Genomic DNA, 21,151 nt, shown 5'->3' on the forward strand with positions numbered 1-21,151 from the left:
AGGATTTGGAGGTCAAAGAACTAGAACTAGGATGAGAAGTGTCAGGTCCCCTTTTCTTTGCATGTGTTTGCCTTATTTAGCATTATCTTCTATCTAAGATTCTTCTGCAGCAGTCTTTTTCAACCATTTGTCTGTTTTTGAGGGCAGTTTAAACTAGATAGCTAAATTTGTCCACTTAATTGGGCAAATATGAACTGTAATATGCTGAAAGTAAATTAATTAGTGAGCGCTTCACTTCTCAACTTCTTCCTCACCCTTCCCTCAGAACGCCTAAGTAATGTGTGTGAAATGTGATGTGATCTAACGTACCAACTCAGTGAGTCCTCTCTGAAAGTACATGATATTTATAAAAGCTGTTTTATCTCTGGACAAAATATATAGTTGTAATATTTTCTTCCCATACCCCATTGGATTATCTTGTGTGTACTCTGGGGAGACAAGTTGATAGAGAATTTTGGATTATTTGTAAAGTTGTGAGACATTGAGAAGAAATTGGGCTGAATTGTATCACTGTAGCAACCACCAGAGAATCCTGATGGCATTTAAAAAATTGTAAATGTTGTGGATTTGGGATTGTAAAAGGATTTTTAAAAATACATTTCAGCTTGACCGTTTAATGTTAACGCCATAATTTCTTTCGTCAATAGAAATTGAATGAATTATATTTTGCTGAAGTAACCTATTTGTAAATCTGAAAAGATAAAGAAGTTGAAGTGTGTGTTAAATTGTTCTTGATCGTAGTTAAAACATTGTGCTATGTTATCACAGCTGTTTGAGATGGAGAACACTTTTACTGTATCATCATCAGATCCTCATCCCCCTCCTGCAGCCCCTCCTTCACATTCTTTACCTTTATCTTCATCTTCTACCTCATCTGGGACTAAAAAACAAAAGAGGACCCCCACGTATCAAAGATCTGTAAGTCAGGAAAACAGTCGTCCCAGCTTATTTTGCTTTGTGTTAAGAGCATGACTTAAGAGGGCCACTCACTTCGGTTGAAATAACCTGCAAACTCACATTCTAACTTCCCTAGGCATTTCCTTCATCTTGAATCAGAAAAGATAAATTTAGTAGTTTAGGGTCTTGCTACTCAAAATGAGTCCAAAAATCTAAAGCATTGGTATTACCTTGGAAGCTTGTGAGAAGTAGAGAATCTCAAAACTCCTGCCCCCGCTAATATCAGTATTTTGTATTTTAACCAGATTGCCAGGTAGTTGAAGTTTGGGAAGCCCTAGTTTAGAGTCAGATTGTAGAGGTAGGCCTTCTTAGTTTGAATCCTCTACCATTTGACTTCGGCAGGTCATTTAACCTTTCTGTGTCTGTTACCTATTGGTATAAAATGGTGATAATATTACTTTCTCGGGCTTTGTAAAAATTAAATGAGTTAATACATGGTAAACAGAGCAATGTCTAGCATGAAAGAACTAGAACTTAACCACCTACAGATTGGATGGCTTTGATTTGGCCATCTTATACACTGTTTAACACTCATACTTGGGTTTATTATTTTAGAATTTGTCATTTTTTTTTCTAGTGACAAATATTTTTATTAATAATGCCAAATTCACACTTAAAATGCTTATTAATAAGTCAAATTTTCAATGAAAGGGTCTAAAACTAGTAACGATGTGGATATGTTGCTGTCATAGTGAATTAGTTACAGACCTGACCTTTGCTAGGGATTTTGTCCTCTTTAATTCATCACTTACATTAATGAAATAATTTGTTTTTATAATTTTACTCAATGCAGAATGAAATATCGAATGTGATACAGTATTTGATGATGTAAACAGGTTCCACTGCATTGTATTTAAATAGCAGTTTTCAGTAAAGACTTTTATTTTGCTTTATGTAATAGAAGCAAATGGCAGTATTTAGAGATTTCATCAGTGTCTGAAATGGATGAAAAGATTCTTTAAATATACCTGTGAAATGATTAAAAATTTTTAGATTTGAAGAGCTTTTGTTGTCTTGGAGTTTTGTCTTAGAAAAATCCTGTTTTCCAACTCACTGTTTTGGCTTGTTTTCCATTGAAAAATCTAAGTATGCATTACTCTGATATTTTCTAGTTTGAAATAAGTATTGCATACAAAGTTTCTTTTGTTTTCATCTCTACTAATTTAAATAATTGCTTTCGGATGCATGGCTTACCAAATAGTATTAAGGTTTCTAAGTTTCAAAGTCGATTTTAACTTCTTAAGGAAGTGTTCTGGTAGTTTGGGTTGCCATCCCTTGGATATCCCTTACCTTTCTCTGAAATTATTGTTTTAGTAATTTAAAGTTAACATAAAAGCAGCTTTTACTTACGTAGTTGCTTTTTGCTGATAAGTGAAAATTCTACCATAAATTGGGGCAGTTCCCTAAAATAAATGAAATTATGTCTTCTGAAATGTTTTATTAGCTAAATTAATATTTCAGTAATAAAATCCCAAAAACTTCCCTTTACTTAATTTTCTTTGCTTTTTTACATTAAAAATTTAGTGATTTGTTAATCAGACTTAGGATGCTATGAAGATAATGTCCAGATCTGAATATATTAAGTTCTTTTTCTTTTTAAAACAGATGAGCTTTGATCCAAACCTTCTCCATAACAATGGACACAATGGGTACCCTAATGGTACTTCAGCAGCACTGCGTGAAACTGGGGTTATTGAAAAACTGCTAACCTCTTACGGATTTATTCAGTGTTCAGAACGTCAAGCTAGACTTTTCTTCCACTGTTCACAGTATAATGGCAACCTGCAGGACTTAAAAGTAGGAGGTAATCTGTCATTGATTATCCTTTTTAAAATAATTCATCACACATCTCTCTTGCATGTCAACTTGCTCAAGACAGTGTTATATTTTTGGCCTTTTAATTGGCCCAGTTACAGACTTGTGTCTCCATAAACCAGCAGAATCCTGGTTTCTATTGTGGTGTGGTGTCTTTTGGGGGATGAAAGACTCATTGACTTAAAGATAGATTGAATTTTTAAAAAAAATTTTTTTAAATAGATACTTGGAAGATCTAATTATTTTTCTCTATATTCATGACTTTAGTTATATATTAGATTTTAAGCCAATGAAAATATTAAACTTTTATAATACTAGTTTTGACTGTTTTACCAGGTAATATTTTTGGTAGTACCTGAAAAAAAAAAATGTCACCACTTGGACTATTCATCTTGGCTTACACCATAGAAATCTCTTTCACATAGAAAATGTATGGGTTAGTAGAAGACTGAAATTATAAGGTCTCAGTGTGTGTTTTTTAAAATATCTTTGGGGAGAAAGTCAGAACAATAGTTAACATGAGTATTTGCATACTTAATACTCTAAACCCTACAAGAGCATTATTTTGGTTAATCCTTGTTTTGTGGATGAGGAAACCTGAGGTATAGAAAAGCTTAAGAAAAAAGAAAACTTGCCAAAAGTCATGATCTTTATATTGCCTCATTTGCAGTGTATGTAAATGCTGTGAAAATGAAGACTAAGGTATTGCTATCTTAGTCTAAAGCAGTCGTTCTGAAGCATTAGTATGTATCAGAATAACCTGGAAGGCTTGTTTAAACACAAATTGCTGTACCTGGTGCCTAGAGTTTGTCTTTCAATGGGTCTGGAGTGGGGCCCAGGAATTTGCATTTCTTCTAAGCTCTCAGGTGATGCTGCTGATGCTGGTCCAGGACCCACACTTTGAGAAACCACCGGTCTACAGCAACTCAAATACTACGTTAAGTTTGGCTTGAAAGTGAGGTACCGTTTTGTCAAAATTAGTCCAACAAATACAATACTTACTTTATTTTAGACGATGTTGAATTTGAAGTATCATCTGACCGGCGGACTGGGAAACCCATTGCTGTTAAACTGGTGAAGATAAAACCAGAAATCCTCCCTGAAGAACGAATGAATGGACAAGTTAGTGGCTTTGATGCTTTGTGTTTTCTTAGGGCCCTGCATTTGCATATCTTTCACATTAGAAAAGGAAGATTCTCCCCATCTCCTCAGTTTGCACGCAAGAGAGCTATAGTATATAAAGATTATTATTTTAAAATTCTATCAGAAGCACTGGCATTTCTTGACCTGAATAGAAAATATGGTCAAGACTCAATTTGGGTTTTTATATATAACCCTAAGTCTGTACTTACAGTCAGTTTACGTACTGTAAGTTTGAAACTTGGCAGCATGACATCCTCTTGTGGATCATATTAAAATGCATCCCTATGTATAGTATAGAGGATATTAAAATTCAGTTAATATTGCACAGTGCTGCTCCTGAAATGATTAGCAATGGAAATTTTTTTTTTTTTGACTGGTAGGTTGTGTGCGCTGTTCCTCACAACTTAGAGAGTAAATCTCCAGCTGCCCCGGGTCAGAGTCCAACAGGGAGTGTATGCTACGAACGTAATGGGGTAAACTTGTGTATTTTTCTTAAACCTTTGCCTGATCCACCATGTGATCTATAAGCGTACTTTAAAATTCAAAATAGAAAACGTAAGCTGCAGTTGATAAATTCAGTTTTAAATTTGGTTTCTAAGAGGCTTTCGAGTGCAGCATAATCAAAAACTTTAAAAAGAAAAAATCCTTAGGACTTCCAAGTGTCTTAGCTTGCCCAAGTGTGACCTTAGTTAGAACATTAAGGTAAAATGTTTCTTTTACTCACTTTTTTGGGGGTTGTGGGAGGGGATCTTTTTTTCTGGTTCTTTTTAAGCACTAACTCCATCTTTTTTGTTTGGAATGCCTTACATAAAAATTGTTTTTTTGAAATGTAACTACAGTCTCTGGGCAAATGCTTCCACGTGTGTAAGCTTTTTGAAGTTGGATTGCTGCTCAGCTGTGGACTCGCAGAAGTCATCAGCATCATGGAGGGGAAGTGTGTGTTTATATGAATAAAATGATGTACTTGTTATAAAGCATTTTTAAGAAATTTGGCTTAAAATGCCAGTTTAAGAGGTATTTAATGAAGTAAATCACAGTATACAGAGAACTTTGTGCATCCTGCCAATATAGTAATAATAACTTATTAATTCACAGGAAGTGTTTTATCTGACTTACACCCCTGAAGATGTCGAAGGGAATGTTCAGCTGGAAACTGGAGATAAAATAAACTTTGTAATTGATAACAATAAACAGTAAGTTCTTTTTTCTACCTAAGTTGGGGTTTTTTGTTTTTGTTTTTTTGTCCACCCCCTCCAATAAGAAGAAATTTGAAATGAGTTAAAAACCTAACTTGTAAATGTAGATAATTTTAATGATAATTTTCATGATATTTTAAACTTCATTAAGCATTTGAGGGTCTATTCTATGATGGGTGCTGTGCAGATGTCAAAAATAGGAATATAATTAAAATATGGTCAGAGCTTTCAAAGAGCTGTTCTAGAAGTCAGAAGTTTTGAGGGAAGGGTGTAAAGTCACTAGGGAGATGAGAGGGGGTGAAAAAGCGTCCTGAGTAGAAGTATCATTTTGAGGAAATGGCCAAAAGTTTGAGTTGATTGAATTGACTAGATCTTAGGAGGATGAAGTTTGAGCTTTATCCCATAGTCTAGGACTCTGAAGGATTTTAAGTGGGTGGGAGCAGGGATGGAGGTGTGATCAGTTTAGATCATTGAAAGTCATGGAGATGGTAGACATTTGGAGAGTAGGGGTACTCCAGGCAGTGACATGAGAGTTAATATGCAAGATGAAGATCTAATATACTAATATGGTTAGGCCAGGGGTGGTCAGGTGGGGAAGTCAAGCCACACTGAGAAGATAGAATCAAGTTTTGTGATTGATTAGGTAGAGGGGGATATTGGAATTAATGAGAGTGGAGTCCCAAATGCCACTTCTCTGGCTACTGGGCAGATGGTGATCTTATTAACCAGACTAAGAAGATACAGAAGAAAGTATTAAGTGTGGGAGAAGAATTCTACTTATTTTGGCATTTTGAATTTCAGGTGTCTGGGTATATCTGGGTGAAGCTACTGAACATGTAGTTGTAGTGTAAGTCTGAAACAAGCTAGTAATAGACAGGATATACAGCTGTGAAATTCATCAGCATAAGCAGTTTAAGGAAAGTATAGTTAAGAAAGTCCAGGGATAATTATTTTTATAAGAGTACAGAAGGAAGTTAAAAGTAGGAAGTTGGAAAAAATGCTAGGAATGCACTTTGCAACAGCACAGAGAAAGCAAAGTCCCAAGAGCATGTACAGAATTATTAGCCCTGAACCTTACCTCTTGTAAGACTTTAGTCTTCATTTTAAGGAATCAGATGGAGGGGCGCCTGGGTGGCTCAGTTGGTTAAGTGTTGGACTCTTGATTTCAGCTCAGGTCATGATCAGAGGGTCTGGGCCCACATCAGGCTCCACGTCAGGCACCGTGCCCAGCTGGGGGCCTGCTCCTCTCCCTCTCCCTCTGCCTCTGCCTCTCCCCACCTCGCACGTGCTCTCTTGTGCATACGGTCTCTCTTTAAAATAAATAAATAAATCAGTCTTTAAAAAATAAAAGGACTCAGATTGAGTTGGTCGGTATATTAATAGTTCCAGTCTAAAGGCCTCAATCTGATCTCAGGAAGCGCAGGGATAGGGCTTGAGTTTAAAGGTGGAGCCAATGAAAGGGCTTTATTTAACCTTTATTAAGTTTCTGTGTGTGTCAAGCACTTGTACTAAATACTTTATGTATAGTTGTTAATCCTGAGAACAGCTTCACCTGATGTCATCTGTAAAATTGAGGTATGTTCTCATAAAGTTAAAGTGACTTGCCTGAAGTCATAGAGCCTTGAAATAGCAGATATTTAAACCCCAGTCTGGCTCTAAAGCCTTTCACTGTAGTAAGTTGCAAAGGCAAGTAGGATTTTTCCAGTGCCTTCATTATCCTGTTAATTTTTGAAATAAAAAGCACAATTGGGTTATAGTTTGTCCATGAAAAATTAAGGGAAGTAATTGCTTAGTCTGCAGCTTTTCTTAAAACAACTACACCAACAGTCTGTACCATCCTTAAAATGAAGTCAGATTCACATTGTTGCTGCTCAAAGATGGGGACAGGGTAATAATATGTGGTGCCTAATTGGTTTTCATTGAGGGTGAATGTCATTTTTAGAGTGTCGAAAATTTCTCCTTTAATCACTGCACTTACTCAGCTTTCTTTTATGGCTGTTTAATCAGAAATAATTGATGGGATAGCTACTAAATTCAGCACTTGTTGAAAACAGGGACCACCTCTTATTCATCTCTGTATCCCCAGTACCTTTGTTTGTAGCATATAATATCTACTCAAATGTTTATCCAAGAAATTGACCTTCCTAAAACTTTAGATTCCCCCTCTTTGGTTGCATTCAACTTGTGACTTTCTTTCTTTTATTGCAATAGAAAAGCATAGAGTGTCCATGATATTCTTTTAAGAGTCTAAGAGGAAAATGGTACATATGTGTGTGTCCAATTTAGAAGGCTAGGGAATTGGAGCAAAAATCCTTTGCATATGAAGCCATATGAAAAGGATCATGTGCCCTAAAATACATTTGCTCTTCATGTTGACATAAAATTCTTGAGGCCTCAGAAAACTAGTTTGTTTCTCTGGACTCATCATACCTAACCAAACCAATGCATTTTTCACCCCTCTTCGATTCCCCCCCCTCCCCCTCCCCACCCAATTATTCCTTTCTAGTACTGGTGCTGTAAGTGCTCGTAACATTATGCTGTTGAAAAAGAAACAAGCCCGCTGTCAGGGAGTAGTTTGTGCCATGAAGGTAAGTGTCATCAAATATGAGAAACTTCAGGTTTTTTTCTTTGACTACTTTTAGTACCCAAGAATCTTTTGTTTTTTCTCTTTATCTTCCCTTTAAAAATATTTCATTGTTAACATCAGAAGAAATTTCTTAAAATTCCTTGGTTACTAATTCATTATGTTCTTTAAAATGGGCCATGTAACTGATAACTGCTAATATTAGACCTAACCAAATATATTGTTTCCGGTACAGTATAATTTTATGAAAAGGCTTATTGATTGCAAATTGTAATCGTAAGTATGTACACTTAATAGTACCTAATGTTCCTATTATTTTTTGGGTTTTGCTTGTTTGTCTTTAGGAGGCGTTTGGCTTTATTGAAAGAGGTGATATTGTAAAAGAGATATTCTTTCACTATAGTGAATTTAAGGGTGACTTAGAAACCTTACAGCCTGGAGATGACGTGGAATTCACAATCAAGGACAGAAATGTAAGATAGTTGACTAACTTGATCTTTGGCCTTCTTTTAAGATCAAATGAATTAAATTTTTAGAAAACACTTAAAATGAAATGATTCCCCCCCTTTTGTGATTTAGGGTAAAGAAGTTGCAACAGATGTCAAACTATTGCCTCAAGGAACAGTCATTTTTGAAGATATCAGCATTGAACATTTTGAAGGAACTGTAACCAAAGTAATCCCAAAAGTACCCAGTAAAAACCAGGTAAGTAGTCTTTTTCAAGAGAGTTTTCTTTTGTCTCATCAGTAGTAGAATAATTTGGTATACAGAAATTTTACTCGATTAATGTAATTTTATGATAATGGAATAATTGACTATTTATATATATCATTAAACTAAATGAGAAACCAGTGATGTATCCACAAATATGTTTTATTTTTTACTGGGTGATAAGGAGAAAGGGACAAAACTGCTGGTTAAATTGGGGGAAAACCAGTTTGGGTGTGCGTTTATTGGGGTTCTCTCCTAGCCCCTCCCCCCGCATTTGTTTCATTTGTGTGGGAGGTAAGGTGAGGAGAGGAGACTAGTGGTGTCATTGCTAAAGAAATGTGAAACATAAAAGACTTGAAATTCTTTTCCTTAAATAAAATATCTCTGTGTCAGAGTGGAGGTTCTTAACTGCAGTGTTGTGATTTTATGATTGTATCATGTGACCATAGAACACAGCTTTCAAATTGGACTTATGTTATCAACATCTTTTTTCCCTGTAGGGAACTGTTTATTATAAATAACATGGGTTTGCTGTGTGTTCTTCTTGTTTGACTTAGAACTAGGAAGGATGAGAAATCTCCAGCTAAAATAGTTTTTCCTTCTCATCAGAATGACCCATTGCCAGGACGCATCAAAGTTGATTTTGTGATTCCGAAAGAACTTCCCTTTGGAGACAAAGATACAAAATCCAAGGTGACCCTGCTGGAAGGCGACCATGTTAGGTTTAATATTTCAACAGACCGACGTGACAAATTAGAAAGAGCAACCAACATAGAAGTTCTATCAAATACATTTCAGTTCACTAATGAAGCCAGAGAGATGGTAAGTGTTGGATGTTATTTGATACTTGTGTTCAATATGGGGGTCAATGGTATATTCAAATTTGTAATTCTGTACTGAGAAGTTTTTAAGGTAATGATGACATTGGGCAGTTACCTTGTTTTAAGTGATTAAGAACACAGATGTTTGAGTCAGTCTGGGTTTGATATCTGACTCTGCCAGTTATCTTGGAGTAGATGTGAAAAAGTTTTATTTTTTTATTTTTTTAAGATTTTTATTAGAGAGAGAGCATGAGAGGGGGGTAGGGTTAGAGGGAGAAGCAGCCTCCCTGCTGAGCAGGAAGGGAGCCTGATACGGGACTCGATCCGGGACTCCAGGATCATGACCTGAGCCGAAGGCAGTCGCTTAACCAACTGAGACACCAAGGTGCCCCTGAAAAAGTTTTAGAAAAGGAAACGTGTACAGGATGATTTCTAAGATCTTTTGAGAGTCAGTGATTCTCTGGACTGAGAAAATTCAAGTCTATCATTGTAGAAAGTAGATTTTCCCAAACTGTTCCATAAAATATTTAGTAAACACTGAATAAAACAAAGTTAAATAGGTTTTGGGTTTTTTGGGCTTTGCAAATTCTTTTTAGTGGATATAAATCCAGGAATGACATATACCAGAATTGTTTCCAAATGTATTTTACAAGCTTGGTTTTCGTAAATTAACTTTCTCAGATGTAATTCATAGTTAGTTCTGTTGGGGGTCATAACGTGTTGTATATATCTCAGTGCTGTCAGTGGAACTGGGTACATTCAATGGAAATTTAAGTTTCTTGGAACTTGTAACCTTTACTTCTGAAGATCTGATCTTATTTGACACTTGCAATGTGCGTTTAACTTTAAAAATTTTGAGAACCAAATGAATGATTTTTTTAAGAACTTCTCAGGTAGCATCTATTTTGCTTGACAGTATGGACTACATCGTAGAGTAGCTTGGCTGCCATTAAGATATAGCAAGGATTAAATGTCAGGATATTGTTTATGCTATATTCAGAACTGGTTGTAGAATCATCATCAGTAATGATGTAAATCAGTATGCAATATATAAGTCATTGGTAGGTTGATAATAATTGTTTCAGTAAACATTTGAGTACCTGCCATGTGCCCGTTAACTCTGGATATAATCCCCTCACAGAGCTGATAATTTAGTAAGGGGGGGAGGTGAGAAATAAGAAAAGGACTTCCTATATTTATTCTTTAGACCTAAATCTTAAGCCTTTCCTGTACCTAAACTCACATAAAATTTTTTAAGATAGAGACTAGAAAGTTGCTTTTAGTTGACTTCGGAAGTATTTGAAGTATTAGTGTATAGCTTTTTAAAATTTCTGATGTTGTCATAAAGCTTGGGTCTTATTTGGAATCTTCGATTCTACCAGTTAATTAGCTGTGTGCTTTGGACAAACTGCTTAACCTCCTTCATCCTCAATTTCCTCATCTTGCAAAATAGGGTAATAATACCAAGTGCACAGATTTGAGAATTAAAAGGAATACATCGTGTGCATGTTTACTTTGCAGTGCGATAGTTTTTTCTATGCATACCGGCCAAGGAGTAGCATCTCACACAATTGCTTAGAGGTTAATTTACTGAAAGACTGAAAGCAATGAGTTTGTATTTAAATGGAGAAATTAAAATGTAGATACAGAATTTGGGTCTTAATACAGAGAATTCCTAATGAATTCAACTTGATGCTTCCAAAGTTGAGTGTTGTTTTCTTGACAAGCTTCACAGTCAGTGAAAATACTATCTGGATTTCAGGGTGTAATTGCTGCCGTGAGAGATGGTTTTGGTTTCATCAAGTGTGTGGATCGTGATGCTCGTATGTTCTTCCACTTCAGTGAAATTCTGGATGGGAACCAGCTCCATATTGCAGATGAAGTAGAGTTTACTGTGGTTCCTGTGAGTAGTTTTTGAGAAAAGAATGGGATGGTTTTTTGGTGCTTCCTTTTTCAGTTTAAAGTACTTTTGTTTATCATTTGTAGGATATGCTCTCTGCCCAAAGAAATCATGCTATTAGGATTAAAAAGCTTCCCAAGGGCACGGTTTCATTCCACTCCCATTCAGATCATCGTTTTCTGGGCACTGTAGAAAAAGAAGCCACTTTCTCCAACCCTAAAACCACTAGCCCAAATAAAGGCAAAGAAAAGGTAAGTTTTACAGGATCAAGGTGATTTGTGTAGTTTTGTTTTGTTTTGTTTTAAGGTTTATTTATTTTAGAGAGAGGTGCGTGGGGAGGGGGGTGAAAGGGGCCGAGGGAGAGGGAAAAGAAGCAGACTCTGAGTTGAGCATGGAACCTGATGCAGGGCTCGATCTCAGAACCTGAGATCATGACCTGAGCTGAAATCAAGAGTCAGATGCTTAACTAACTAAGCCACCCAGGCACCCGTGATATATGTAGCTCTTTATTAGTCTTCTGCTTCAAGGAAACCACTGTCCACACAATAACGGAGTTAAGTATTGTCTCTTTTGGAATTCTCTGTAATATTAACAGTGGTGAACTAATCTAAAAGGTTTTTTAATCTCAGCATTATTGACTTTTGTGTGGGGGTGGGCGGCTATTGTGTGCATTGTTGGCTGTTTTGCAGCATCCCTGGGTTTTTCCCACTAGAGACCATTATCTTTCTTCTCCCCCTTTATGACAGCCAAAAGTGTTGCCAGATACTGCCAGACGTCCCAGAACCACTCCCGGTTGAGAATCGCTCATCTAAAATGATAGTACTTATCTCCAAAGCAGTGTAAAACTTTCAAATTTTGGTAGACTCAGTTCACGCATTGGAACTCCATTTATTGACTAGTTCACTGAATAGAGATATAAAGCTGTCTAGTCTAACATGGCTTTTGCTCTCAAATAATAGAGAGTTGTATAGAAGCAGGTAATTTATACAAAATATAAAATGTTGCCATAAAAGGTCAATAATAGTGCTGTGGCAAAAATGAATTCTAAACTGGGGGGAGTCTGGGATGGTTTCACTAAGGCACTGACATTTAATAGGTAGAGATAAATGAGGAAAGGACATTCCTCACAGAATAGAGGTACAGATAAAAATTCAGGGTTTCTTTAGAAAGCACTAAGTATTAAATAGGAAGATAGGGGTTTTCTTTGGTGGGGCCCAATAAGGGAAATAAGGGTGAAAAATCAGGATACAGCTAAATTAAGAAGGTTTGATGCTACTCTAAAGACTTTAGACATTGGTCTGTACTCAGAAGATTTCTTTTGGAAAGTGTCATCAGGAATGTACTTCAGGAAGAAATGGCAATAGTGTGAACCCTAGATGGGGGTGGAGAAAGGCAAAAGATGAAGAGGCCTAATAGGACATTTAGATAGTCCTTGAAACAGAGGACAGAGATCATGAATGTAGACCAGAGAGAAGGTAATGTAATTTTAGAAATAATTAGGAGCCTGTAAGAGTGGAATAGCATCTTTTTTTTTTTTTTTTTTAAATTGTTAGCACCGGGGGGGGGGTGGGGGGTGGAGGGAGAGCACCGGGGGGGGGGGGGGGGGTGGAGGGAGAGGGAGAAGTAGACTCCCTGCTGAGCAGGGAGCCGATGCGGCTTGGTCCAAGGACCCTGGGATCATGACCTGAGCTGAAAGCAGACGCTTAACTGAGCCACCCAGGCGTCCCAAGAGTAGAATAGCATCTTGTTTACCATTTATTTTGTAGCTTAGGAAATCACTTCACCTCTGAGCTTAAGTTTTTAAACAAAAAATCAGTCTCCTATTTAATTGAAAAAGCTCTCACAGGGCCTGGCCCATAGTAGGAATTTCCCCAGTGCTGCTGTTAAAAATAATAAAAACAAAAGAAAACCAGTGGGGATTATTTTTAATGGTATTTAGCTCTTGCAAGCTCTGCTTCCCAAATGGCTCTGGCAAAACTGACTTGATCAAGATAGCCTTTGTATGAGACTTTTCTGCCCTTTTGTTGTTTTTTTCTTCTTGGCCAACACTGGACCCTAGTGAGTCCTTCTGTCATTGTGCTTATTTATAATAGTGTATTACACTTGTTTATGAGTCTGTGTTCTCTGCTAAACTGGGCTCTTCATGAGCAGGGATTGTCTTATCTCTATTTCCTATACTTGCTCTGGAGTATGTTGTCAGATAATGACTGGATATTGAGGTTAATGGGTTAGAGTTGAGAGCAAAACCAAATGCTGAGATTTTGAGTGTGGTTGACTTCTCTTTTTTAGGAGGCTGAGGATGGTGTTATTGCTTATGATGATTGTGGGGTGAAATTGACTATTGCTTTTCAAGCCAAGGATGTGGAAGGATCTACTTCTCCTCAAATAGGAGATAAGGCAAGATAATTCTGTTTATTTAAGAGGAGGGTTAAAGGTTGTCATCTTAATTATAAGTCTTGCACAGTGGTTTCTTTTTAATTTTATCAAATTTTCGTAAATTGCTTTGTGCTTATGAGGTTAATACAGGAACATCTTCCCATTTAAAAGCAGCTTATTCAGTTAGAACAGGGTCTAGGAAGCCCTTTGTTAAAGCTTTTTGAGAAGTCAGTATTTAAACACTAGCTAAGATATGCCTAAGTCAATTAACTTAGATAAAAGTAATAATATTACAAGCTAAAACAGCCACCGCGAAATATTATCAAAGTAAAATCACACCAAAGATTTTATATTGCAGTGCATTTTTCTCATACTTAACATTGTCTGGTTTTCTGATAGCCCTGCTTTAGAGAAATTGAGAATCTATAAGGAATAAATACACACTGGAGAACAAAACTTGATCCCTTATGAAAAGTGGAATGAGACACAGAAGTGTTAGTTTTGGTGAAAATGTATTCCATCAGAGTATTTAACACAAAGGATATTTGGAATGGAGAGCATGGTCTGGGGAAGTTAATAGGTCCTGAGGTAAAGAGCTTGGTGTGGAAAATACATGGTATTAATGAACATCCTTATTTTTCACAGGTTGAATTTAGTATTAGTGACAAACAGAGGCCTGGACAACAGATTGCAACTTGTGTGCGACTTTTAGGTCGTAATTCCAACTCCAAGAGGCTCTTGGGTTATGTGGCAACTCTGAAGGATAATTTTGGATTTATTGAAACAGCCAATCATGATAAGGAAATCTTTTTCCATTACAGGTGAGGAATGCCTTGTAGAACTTAGAGCTTACTATCCATTCTTTGGTTTGGGAGTCCAAAACATTTAGTATTGGGTGGTTATATATTTTTTACTTCCAAATTACATATTGGTAAAATTATGGCAGTGTATAAACAAAAGTTAATTGTATAGAGAACATGTGGCCAAAAGATAAAGGCCTGTACCTGCTTTGAACATTGGACAAGAACTTTTCTGCTTCAGTGAAAGAATACTGTTACATATGTTGCTACCAGAGATTTGTACATTTGATTTGGTGTTCTAATATAGCATAGTGTTAGTTAAGGGTGTGGACTCTTAGACGGTTCAGGTTTAAATCCAGACTCTGCCACCTAATTAACCTCCTGGTATCTTAGTTTCATTGTCTTGAAGCTGGGGATAATGGTAACCTCTTAATGGGTTGTTTCTGAGGATTAAATGAGTCAGTGCCTATAATGTGCTTAATACAGTATCCAGCATAAGTAAGCACACCATGAATGTTGTTATAGAAGAAATAAAATTTATTTGCTACTCTTGATAATTGTGGTGATTGCTTATTCAGATGTTTCCTTTCTTCCCAGTGAGTTCTCTGGTGATGTTGATAGCTTGGAACTGGGGGACATGGTCGAGTACAGCTTGTCCAAAGGCAAAGGCAACAAAGTCAGTGCAGAAAAAGTGAACAAAACACACTCAGGTAATGAATTGTGATTTCTACTTATTCAGTCTCTGCTTTTGGTACGAAATAAGGGGTAGTATGCGAGAGGGAGCAAAAACCCAATCATTCTAGATTAGTGGTCCCCCAGGTATGATCCAGCAGCACTTTTTAGAAATAATAAGTTCTCTGACCCCATCCTAAACCTACTAAAGTCAGGACGGGCAATCTGTTTTAATAAATACTTTAGATAATTCTGATGTATACTCAAGTTTGAGAACCACTAGATAGATGGTTTAGGTCATTGGCTTTATGCTTATTTTCAATTTAATCTCTCTTTCTTAAAAAATAACTCCCAAGATGTAATATCCATGGGGATGGGGAGAGAGGCATTCCTCTAGGAGACTGTTTTTGGAGAAGGAGTCTAATACGAAAAATAATGGGAACTTGAGAAAATTTGTTGCTATTTAGGATCTCTGACTTTTAAAAAACCTGCAACTTTTGGCTTTCATCTCAGTTCCCCAAGTAACACTTTTTCTTGGTGAGACCTAGAGAAAGGACAGCCATGAATGTTCATTTCAATTCAGTAAATATCTAAGTGCATGCTCTGTTTTAGGTACTAGGGATATAGCAGTGAAGAAATCAGACAAATCCCTGCCTTTGTTGAGTTCTGTTTTGTTTTGTTTTTTTTTAGTTTGTATGTATTCATGGGCAAACAAGATGAGTAAAATATTGTGTGTAGTGTGTTTAGAAATATAGTAATATATGTTATTAAGATTAAAATAAAGGGGGCGCCTGGGTGGCTCAGTTGGTCAGGCCTCTGCCTTCAGCTTAGGTCATGATCCCAGGGTTCTGGGATCGAGTCCAGCATCAGTCCCTGCCCCACGGGGAGCCTGCTTCTCCCTCTGCGCCCCCCCCCATTTAAAAAGAAAAAAGATTAAAATATAGGGAAGTATATAAGTGTTGGGGTTGCCATTTTAGAGACCAGGGAAGGCACCCGCTAAAAGTAGTATTTGGTCACCCAGAAAAGATGAAGAGAACAAGACATGTTTTAAATATAAATACTTGCTAATTCCTTAAACAAATTAACTTTCTTTATTTTAAAGGTAGTTTAGAAATATTTCAAGAGTAGCAGACAAGCAGTCAACCCTCTACTAACGTTTGTTGCAATGATTTTTGCTTCTTTTCCTCTGGAATAGAGTTAAAATTGTTGAGTAAGAGTTATAACATGCTTTTGTTTTGTAGTGAATGGCATTACTGAGGAAGCTGATCCCACCATCTACTCTGGTAAAGTCATTCGCCCCTTGAGGAGTGTGGATCCAACACAGACTGAGTACCAAGGAATGATTGAGATTGTGGAGGAAGGTACGAGCATCCCTATCAGATTGTTGGCAATTTGTTTTTACTTTCACATGACTACTTTGAACGTTTTAAAATATGTTGGTGTTGTTGCAGTTGTTTTTTGATTCCTTAAAAACTGAAATTAAGGAAAAGTGACTCTTCCCTACCCCCATCTCTTGGATTTTATTTTATATCCTTCAGAAATTAGATCAGCCTGGGTTTATATTGTGAACAAATGACTGATAGGTGAGCAACTGAGTTATATTGAAGATTGAGAATAAAATCTCACACTAACAATAGGCATCTAATGTGTGATAATCAGATACTCACATTGACTGTTTAGTACAATTTTATAGTTTTCTTGTATTATTCTCGTTATTTACGTGAGTATTAACAAATTTTCTTAGTAGCATTCACTTCTGTGAACATTTTTGCTTTCTGTAAAAGTACTGTATAAATTCCTTAATAGCTAGGGTTCCATGTGGATCCTACTGTGTGTCTCTGGGCCAGAGTGCTCTATATTTTTCATTTTATGCTTTTTTTCTCCCCATCTTCAATAATTCTCTGAGTTCTGGTGCCACCCCTTACCCCCAGCAAAAGACAACTTTGGGGGTGCCTGGGTGGCTCAGGTCATGAGATCGAGCCCCGAGTCGGGCTTCACTCTCAGTGTGGAGTCTGCTTGAGCTTCTCTCTCCCTCTCCCCATCCCACTCATGTGCGCGGGCTCTCTCAAATCTTAAAAAAAAAAACTACTTTGTGCATAAAATAAGTGTGCAGTAGGAATGGTAGTAGGAACCATTGGATAATTAGTATAGCTAAGTCACCATAATGATGGGGTTGATGAGAGGGTTTGAGTTTCCAACCAAAGATGATAGCTTGGCTCACAAAGAGAATAAATCTTGTGTCATGTAAGAGTCAAAGAGCATGAAGTAGGGAAGAACAGGTCATTTGAGAGAAAGAAATGAACCTTGATAACATGTTCCTTTTACCACCTGAGGTCCTTAGGAGTTTGTTTTATATACTCCTAAGTACCTCCCACCATCTCCCCCCCACACCCCCACCACACCAACACCCCTCCAAATAGGAATAGATTTTACAGCAAATCAATCTTTTATTTTACTCACTTCTTTTGCTAATTCAGAGCTAATTCATATTTAAAATAAACTTACTTTGTTCTGCTTTCCCACCTTTACTAACAGTGGTGGTTATTAAATACACATTGTTTTTGTTTTGTTTTTAAATCACTCAGTACAAATCTGGCCTTTTTTGCAAATCAGTATTTTAAACCAATGCCATGATTACACCATACTCCTAAAAGGGCCCTAAAAACTAAAGGGCTGAGCAACTTACTGAATTGCCCTTCTTCCTCCTCTGTAACATGCCACTTCTTTTTGTTTCCCAATCCCCAATCCACTTATTCTTCAACACTGGCTCTAGGATACAGTCCAAAGCAAGGATTTTATGGAAAAGGAAACTTGCCTGAAATCTGTAAGCTTAGAGGTTTCTGAGACTAGACAGGTCACATTTTCCTACTTGTTGGTGAGAACAGCTCTTTTATTCAGGAATACAACAACTCTGTATAAAACCATGGACTTCGAAGTAGGGCAGGCCTAGATCTGAACACCAGCTCTTCCACTGCCTAGCTATAGAATCTTAGACAAATTACTTAAATCTTTGCTAGCTCAGTTTTTTCTTTAAAATGAGGACAATAACTTCAATCTAAGATTCTGGAAAGATTAAATATGAATCTATAAGTGTTTAATAAATGGTAGTTACTAGTATTAACACAGCTACATCAGACCAGCTGTCTCTAATCCTTCTGCATGACTTTATCTGTTGGAAGTGTATCCAAAAGTTTGTGGTTCCTGTATGTTTGAAAAGAAAACCTTCACTTACCCTATAATCAATCAAGAGAATTGTTAAAAGCATTTCCAATTCTGAAGCTGCTTCTTCCACCCCTGATGGTTTTCTCTTCATTTTTGTTGATTCGGTGGCTTCACCATCCAAGCGAACTGATAAGCAGCTAAACCTTTGGCATGGTTTTTAATTCCTAGCCTGCACTGACCTCCAGCCAACGTTTTTTATTTACTCTTTTAATTTTTCTTACTTATTTGTTCGTTTATTTTTAAATTTAAGTAGGTTCCACACCCAGCGTGGAGCCCAACGCAGGGCTTGAACTCACGACCCTGAGATCCAGACCTGAGCTGAGATCGAGTCGATGCTTAACCGACTGAGCCCCCACCCCGGGCGCCCCAGCCAACTTTTTTACTCTAGGGAAGAGCTCTACAAAAATATGGTGGCTTGTTTCTGAAAGAAAGTTCTCTGGAAACAGTCATAGCCATTCGTTTATATATTGTCTTTGGTTGCTTTCTCAGTACAACAGCAAAGTTGAGTAGTTGTGACAGAAAACGTTTACTGTTCTTTAAGGAAAAGTATGCTGAGCTCTGAACTGAGACAAGTACCTGTTGGTTTGAGGGAGCCACAGTCAGAACAAAGAAAAGATGTAGAGTGGCAAAGAAATGTATCCACATTGTTTTTGCCTGTTCCTGACTGAATGCCCAATTAGTGTGGGTCAGAAATATTTTTGACTGGTTGGCTCACATTGTGAACTTGGGAGGAAGATAATCCAGTGGATCATGTTAGCAACCCATTCTGCTTAAAACACCCAAATATTTAGGTAATGAGGTTGTGAGTGATAGTGTTATTTTTAATTTTGTAAGTGTAGTTTAAAACTTTATTGGGAGGGGCACCTGGGTGGCTCAGTCATTAAGCGTCTGCCTTCGGCTCAGGTCATGATCCCCAGGGTTCTGGGATCGAGTCCCACATAGGGCTCCCTGCTCGGTGGGAAGCCTGCTTCTCCCTCTGCCACTCCCCCTGCTTGTGTTCCCTCTCTCGCTGTCCCTCTCTCGCTGTCGGATAAATTAAAAAAATCTTTAAAAAAAAAAAATTAAAACTTTATTAGGGGTACCTGGCTAGCTCCGTTTGAAGAGCATGCGACTTGAGCTCAGGGTAGTGAATTTGAGCCCCACATTGGGTATAGAGATTACTAAAAAAAATAAATAAACTTTAAAACTGTTCGTTAGCTAGTGAAGTACTACAAGTTCTCACTTGTTTTCATGATAGTATTTCATTGAAGCTTTATGGTAGAATTTCTCAGGTATAAAAATCTAGGAACATAATAGATTTTTAGCAATTTACTTAAAAATTTATTAGGACCGTCAGCATAGGACTGTTGTGAAATACTAGTTTTTAGACTTTGTACCTAATTTCTCCTTACAGGGGATATGAAAGGTGAGGTCTATCCATTTGGCATAGTTGGGATGGCCAACAAAGGGGATTGCCTGCAGAAAGGGGAGAGTGTCAAGTTCCAGTTATGTGTCTTGGGCCAAAATGCACAGACTATGGCCTACAACATCACACCCCTGCGTAGGGCCACAGTGGAGTGTGTGAAGGATCAGGTAAGTGGTAGTATCTCTGGATCTGAACTTGATCCTTTTATGAGTTGGTAAACAAGTGTTAACCAAAACCTTGAAATTTTTTCAGCCAAGGAAGAACCATCAATATTCACCTTGGTTTTTATTTCTACTCCACCCCTTTTTCACTGATTTGAGGTAGCTTGTAAAAATATGAAGAAAACCACATGAAGAAAATGGTGATACGAGCAAAAAGAAAGTTAAGAGTATTACTGATAACTAACATTACATGACAGGGAAAATAAGTTTGGAGTGAGATTTTTCAGAATAGAAAGACTGTAAGATTTTGTGTACTTTAGCTCAGAGCTGCTTTTGCAGACCACACAAAGAAAGCAAGCATGTGTGAAAGTGTTCATAAAATACATTTAGGGCAAACAAAACTATTCCTCATATTGAGATTTCAGTATGATTTTTTGCTTAATTCAAAAGCTCCATATACTATATGAAGACACAAAGCAACCTTTGTTTCAGTCAGGCTATGATAGATTGAATAGCAGTGATTTCAAAGATAGATTTCTTCCCTGACAAGTTTTTCGGACCCATATGCTTTTACATTCTAGCACAGGCAGCTAAACTGGAGCATCAGCATTAATACCATGTTTTATAAATCAGCTTCTAGTTAGGGTCAGGCATTGTGCTTCATTTAGAGTGAGGTACTTTTCCCCCTTGTAATGTGTCCTTTTTTTTTTTTTTTTTTTTTTCCTTCCCTCTTCCCTCAGTTTGGCTTCATTAACTATGAAGTAGGAGATAGCAAGAAGCTCTTTTTCCATGTGAAAGAAGTTCAAGATGGCATTGAGCTACAGGCTGGAGATGAGGTCGAATTCTCAGTGATTCTTAATCAGCGCACTGGCAAGTGCAGTGCTTGTAATGTTTGGCGAGTCTGGTGAGTTTGTTGTTGGGCTGGTAAACTCCCTGGACTGTCTTTAAACATCCATAAACTCTGGTTTATCACACTTCTTCACTTTTTCATCACTGCTTTTTTTTAATCCTGCCACTTTCTGGTTATTTCTTGATTCTTCCTGTGTCTTTTTTTACCTCGAGTCTTTTCATTGTCTAAATTTTATAGTCTTTTCAATCTGGCCCAATGAAATATTAATTTCTATGTATTAGAACTTAACTATAATTTCTATGTATTAGAACTCAACTATAATTTCTATGTATTAGAACTTAACTATAATAAGATTATGTAGTCCTTGTTCTTAAAGGATTCTGTTTAGCTTTTTCTTCCATTAAGCCATTTATATGCTGCTTAAAATTCTAACTTTATAGTTTAGCAATACTGTCTCTGCTTTTTTAAATGTTTTAAATCCGTAACGTTACCATGAAAGGAGCTGGGAGTCTCTTAAAATATTTCTTCATATTTAACT

The 21,151-nt window shown here is 37.0% G+C and overlaps 1 protein-coding gene across 4 annotated transcripts in view; it reads left to right on the forward strand.

The window, feature by feature from the left end:
- CSDE1 (cold shock domain containing E1) overlaps positions 1-21,151 on the forward strand; it is a 39,788-nt gene that overhangs the window by 16,511 nt on the left and 2,126 nt on the right. Inside the window, exons 1-17 of one of the 4 annotated variants that reach the window (XM_032420934.1) lie at positions 763-918; positions 2,563-2,761; positions 3,785-3,894; positions 4,296-4,388; positions 5,011-5,108; positions 7,618-7,699; positions 8,040-8,168; positions 8,275-8,400; positions 9,016-9,228; positions 10,990-11,130; positions 11,214-11,378; positions 13,417-13,524; positions 14,149-14,324; positions 14,901-15,013; positions 16,217-16,336; positions 19,591-19,769; positions 20,504-20,667. In XM_032420934.1, coding sequence (XP_032276825.1) covers positions 778-918; positions 2,563-2,761; positions 3,785-3,894; positions 4,296-4,388; positions 5,011-5,108; positions 7,618-7,699; positions 8,040-8,168; positions 8,275-8,400; positions 9,016-9,228; positions 10,990-11,130; positions 11,214-11,378; positions 13,417-13,524; positions 14,149-14,324; positions 14,901-15,013; positions 16,217-16,336; positions 19,591-19,769; positions 20,504-20,667 — 2,357 coding nt within the window. In that variant the 5' untranslated portion in view covers positions 763-777. Of the gene's footprint in view, positions 1-762; positions 919-2,562; positions 2,762-3,784; positions 3,895-4,295; positions 4,389-5,010; positions 5,109-7,617; positions 7,700-8,039; positions 8,169-8,274; positions 8,401-9,015; positions 9,229-10,989; positions 11,131-11,213; positions 11,379-13,416; positions 13,525-14,148; positions 14,325-14,900; positions 15,014-16,216; positions 16,337-19,590; positions 19,770-20,503; positions 20,668-21,151 lie in introns of those variants that run through there. The other 3 variants (XM_032420917.1, XM_032420942.1, XM_032420926.1) reach the window with 3 other exon arrangements.

Source organism: Phoca vitulina, unplaced genomic scaffold (genome assembly GCF_004348235.1).
Source record: "Phoca vitulina isolate PV1807 unplaced genomic scaffold, GSC_HSeal_1.0 scaffold2, whole genome shotgun sequence".
NCBI classification, from domain to species: Eukaryota; Metazoa; Chordata; class Mammalia; order Carnivora; family Phocidae; genus Phoca; species Phoca vitulina.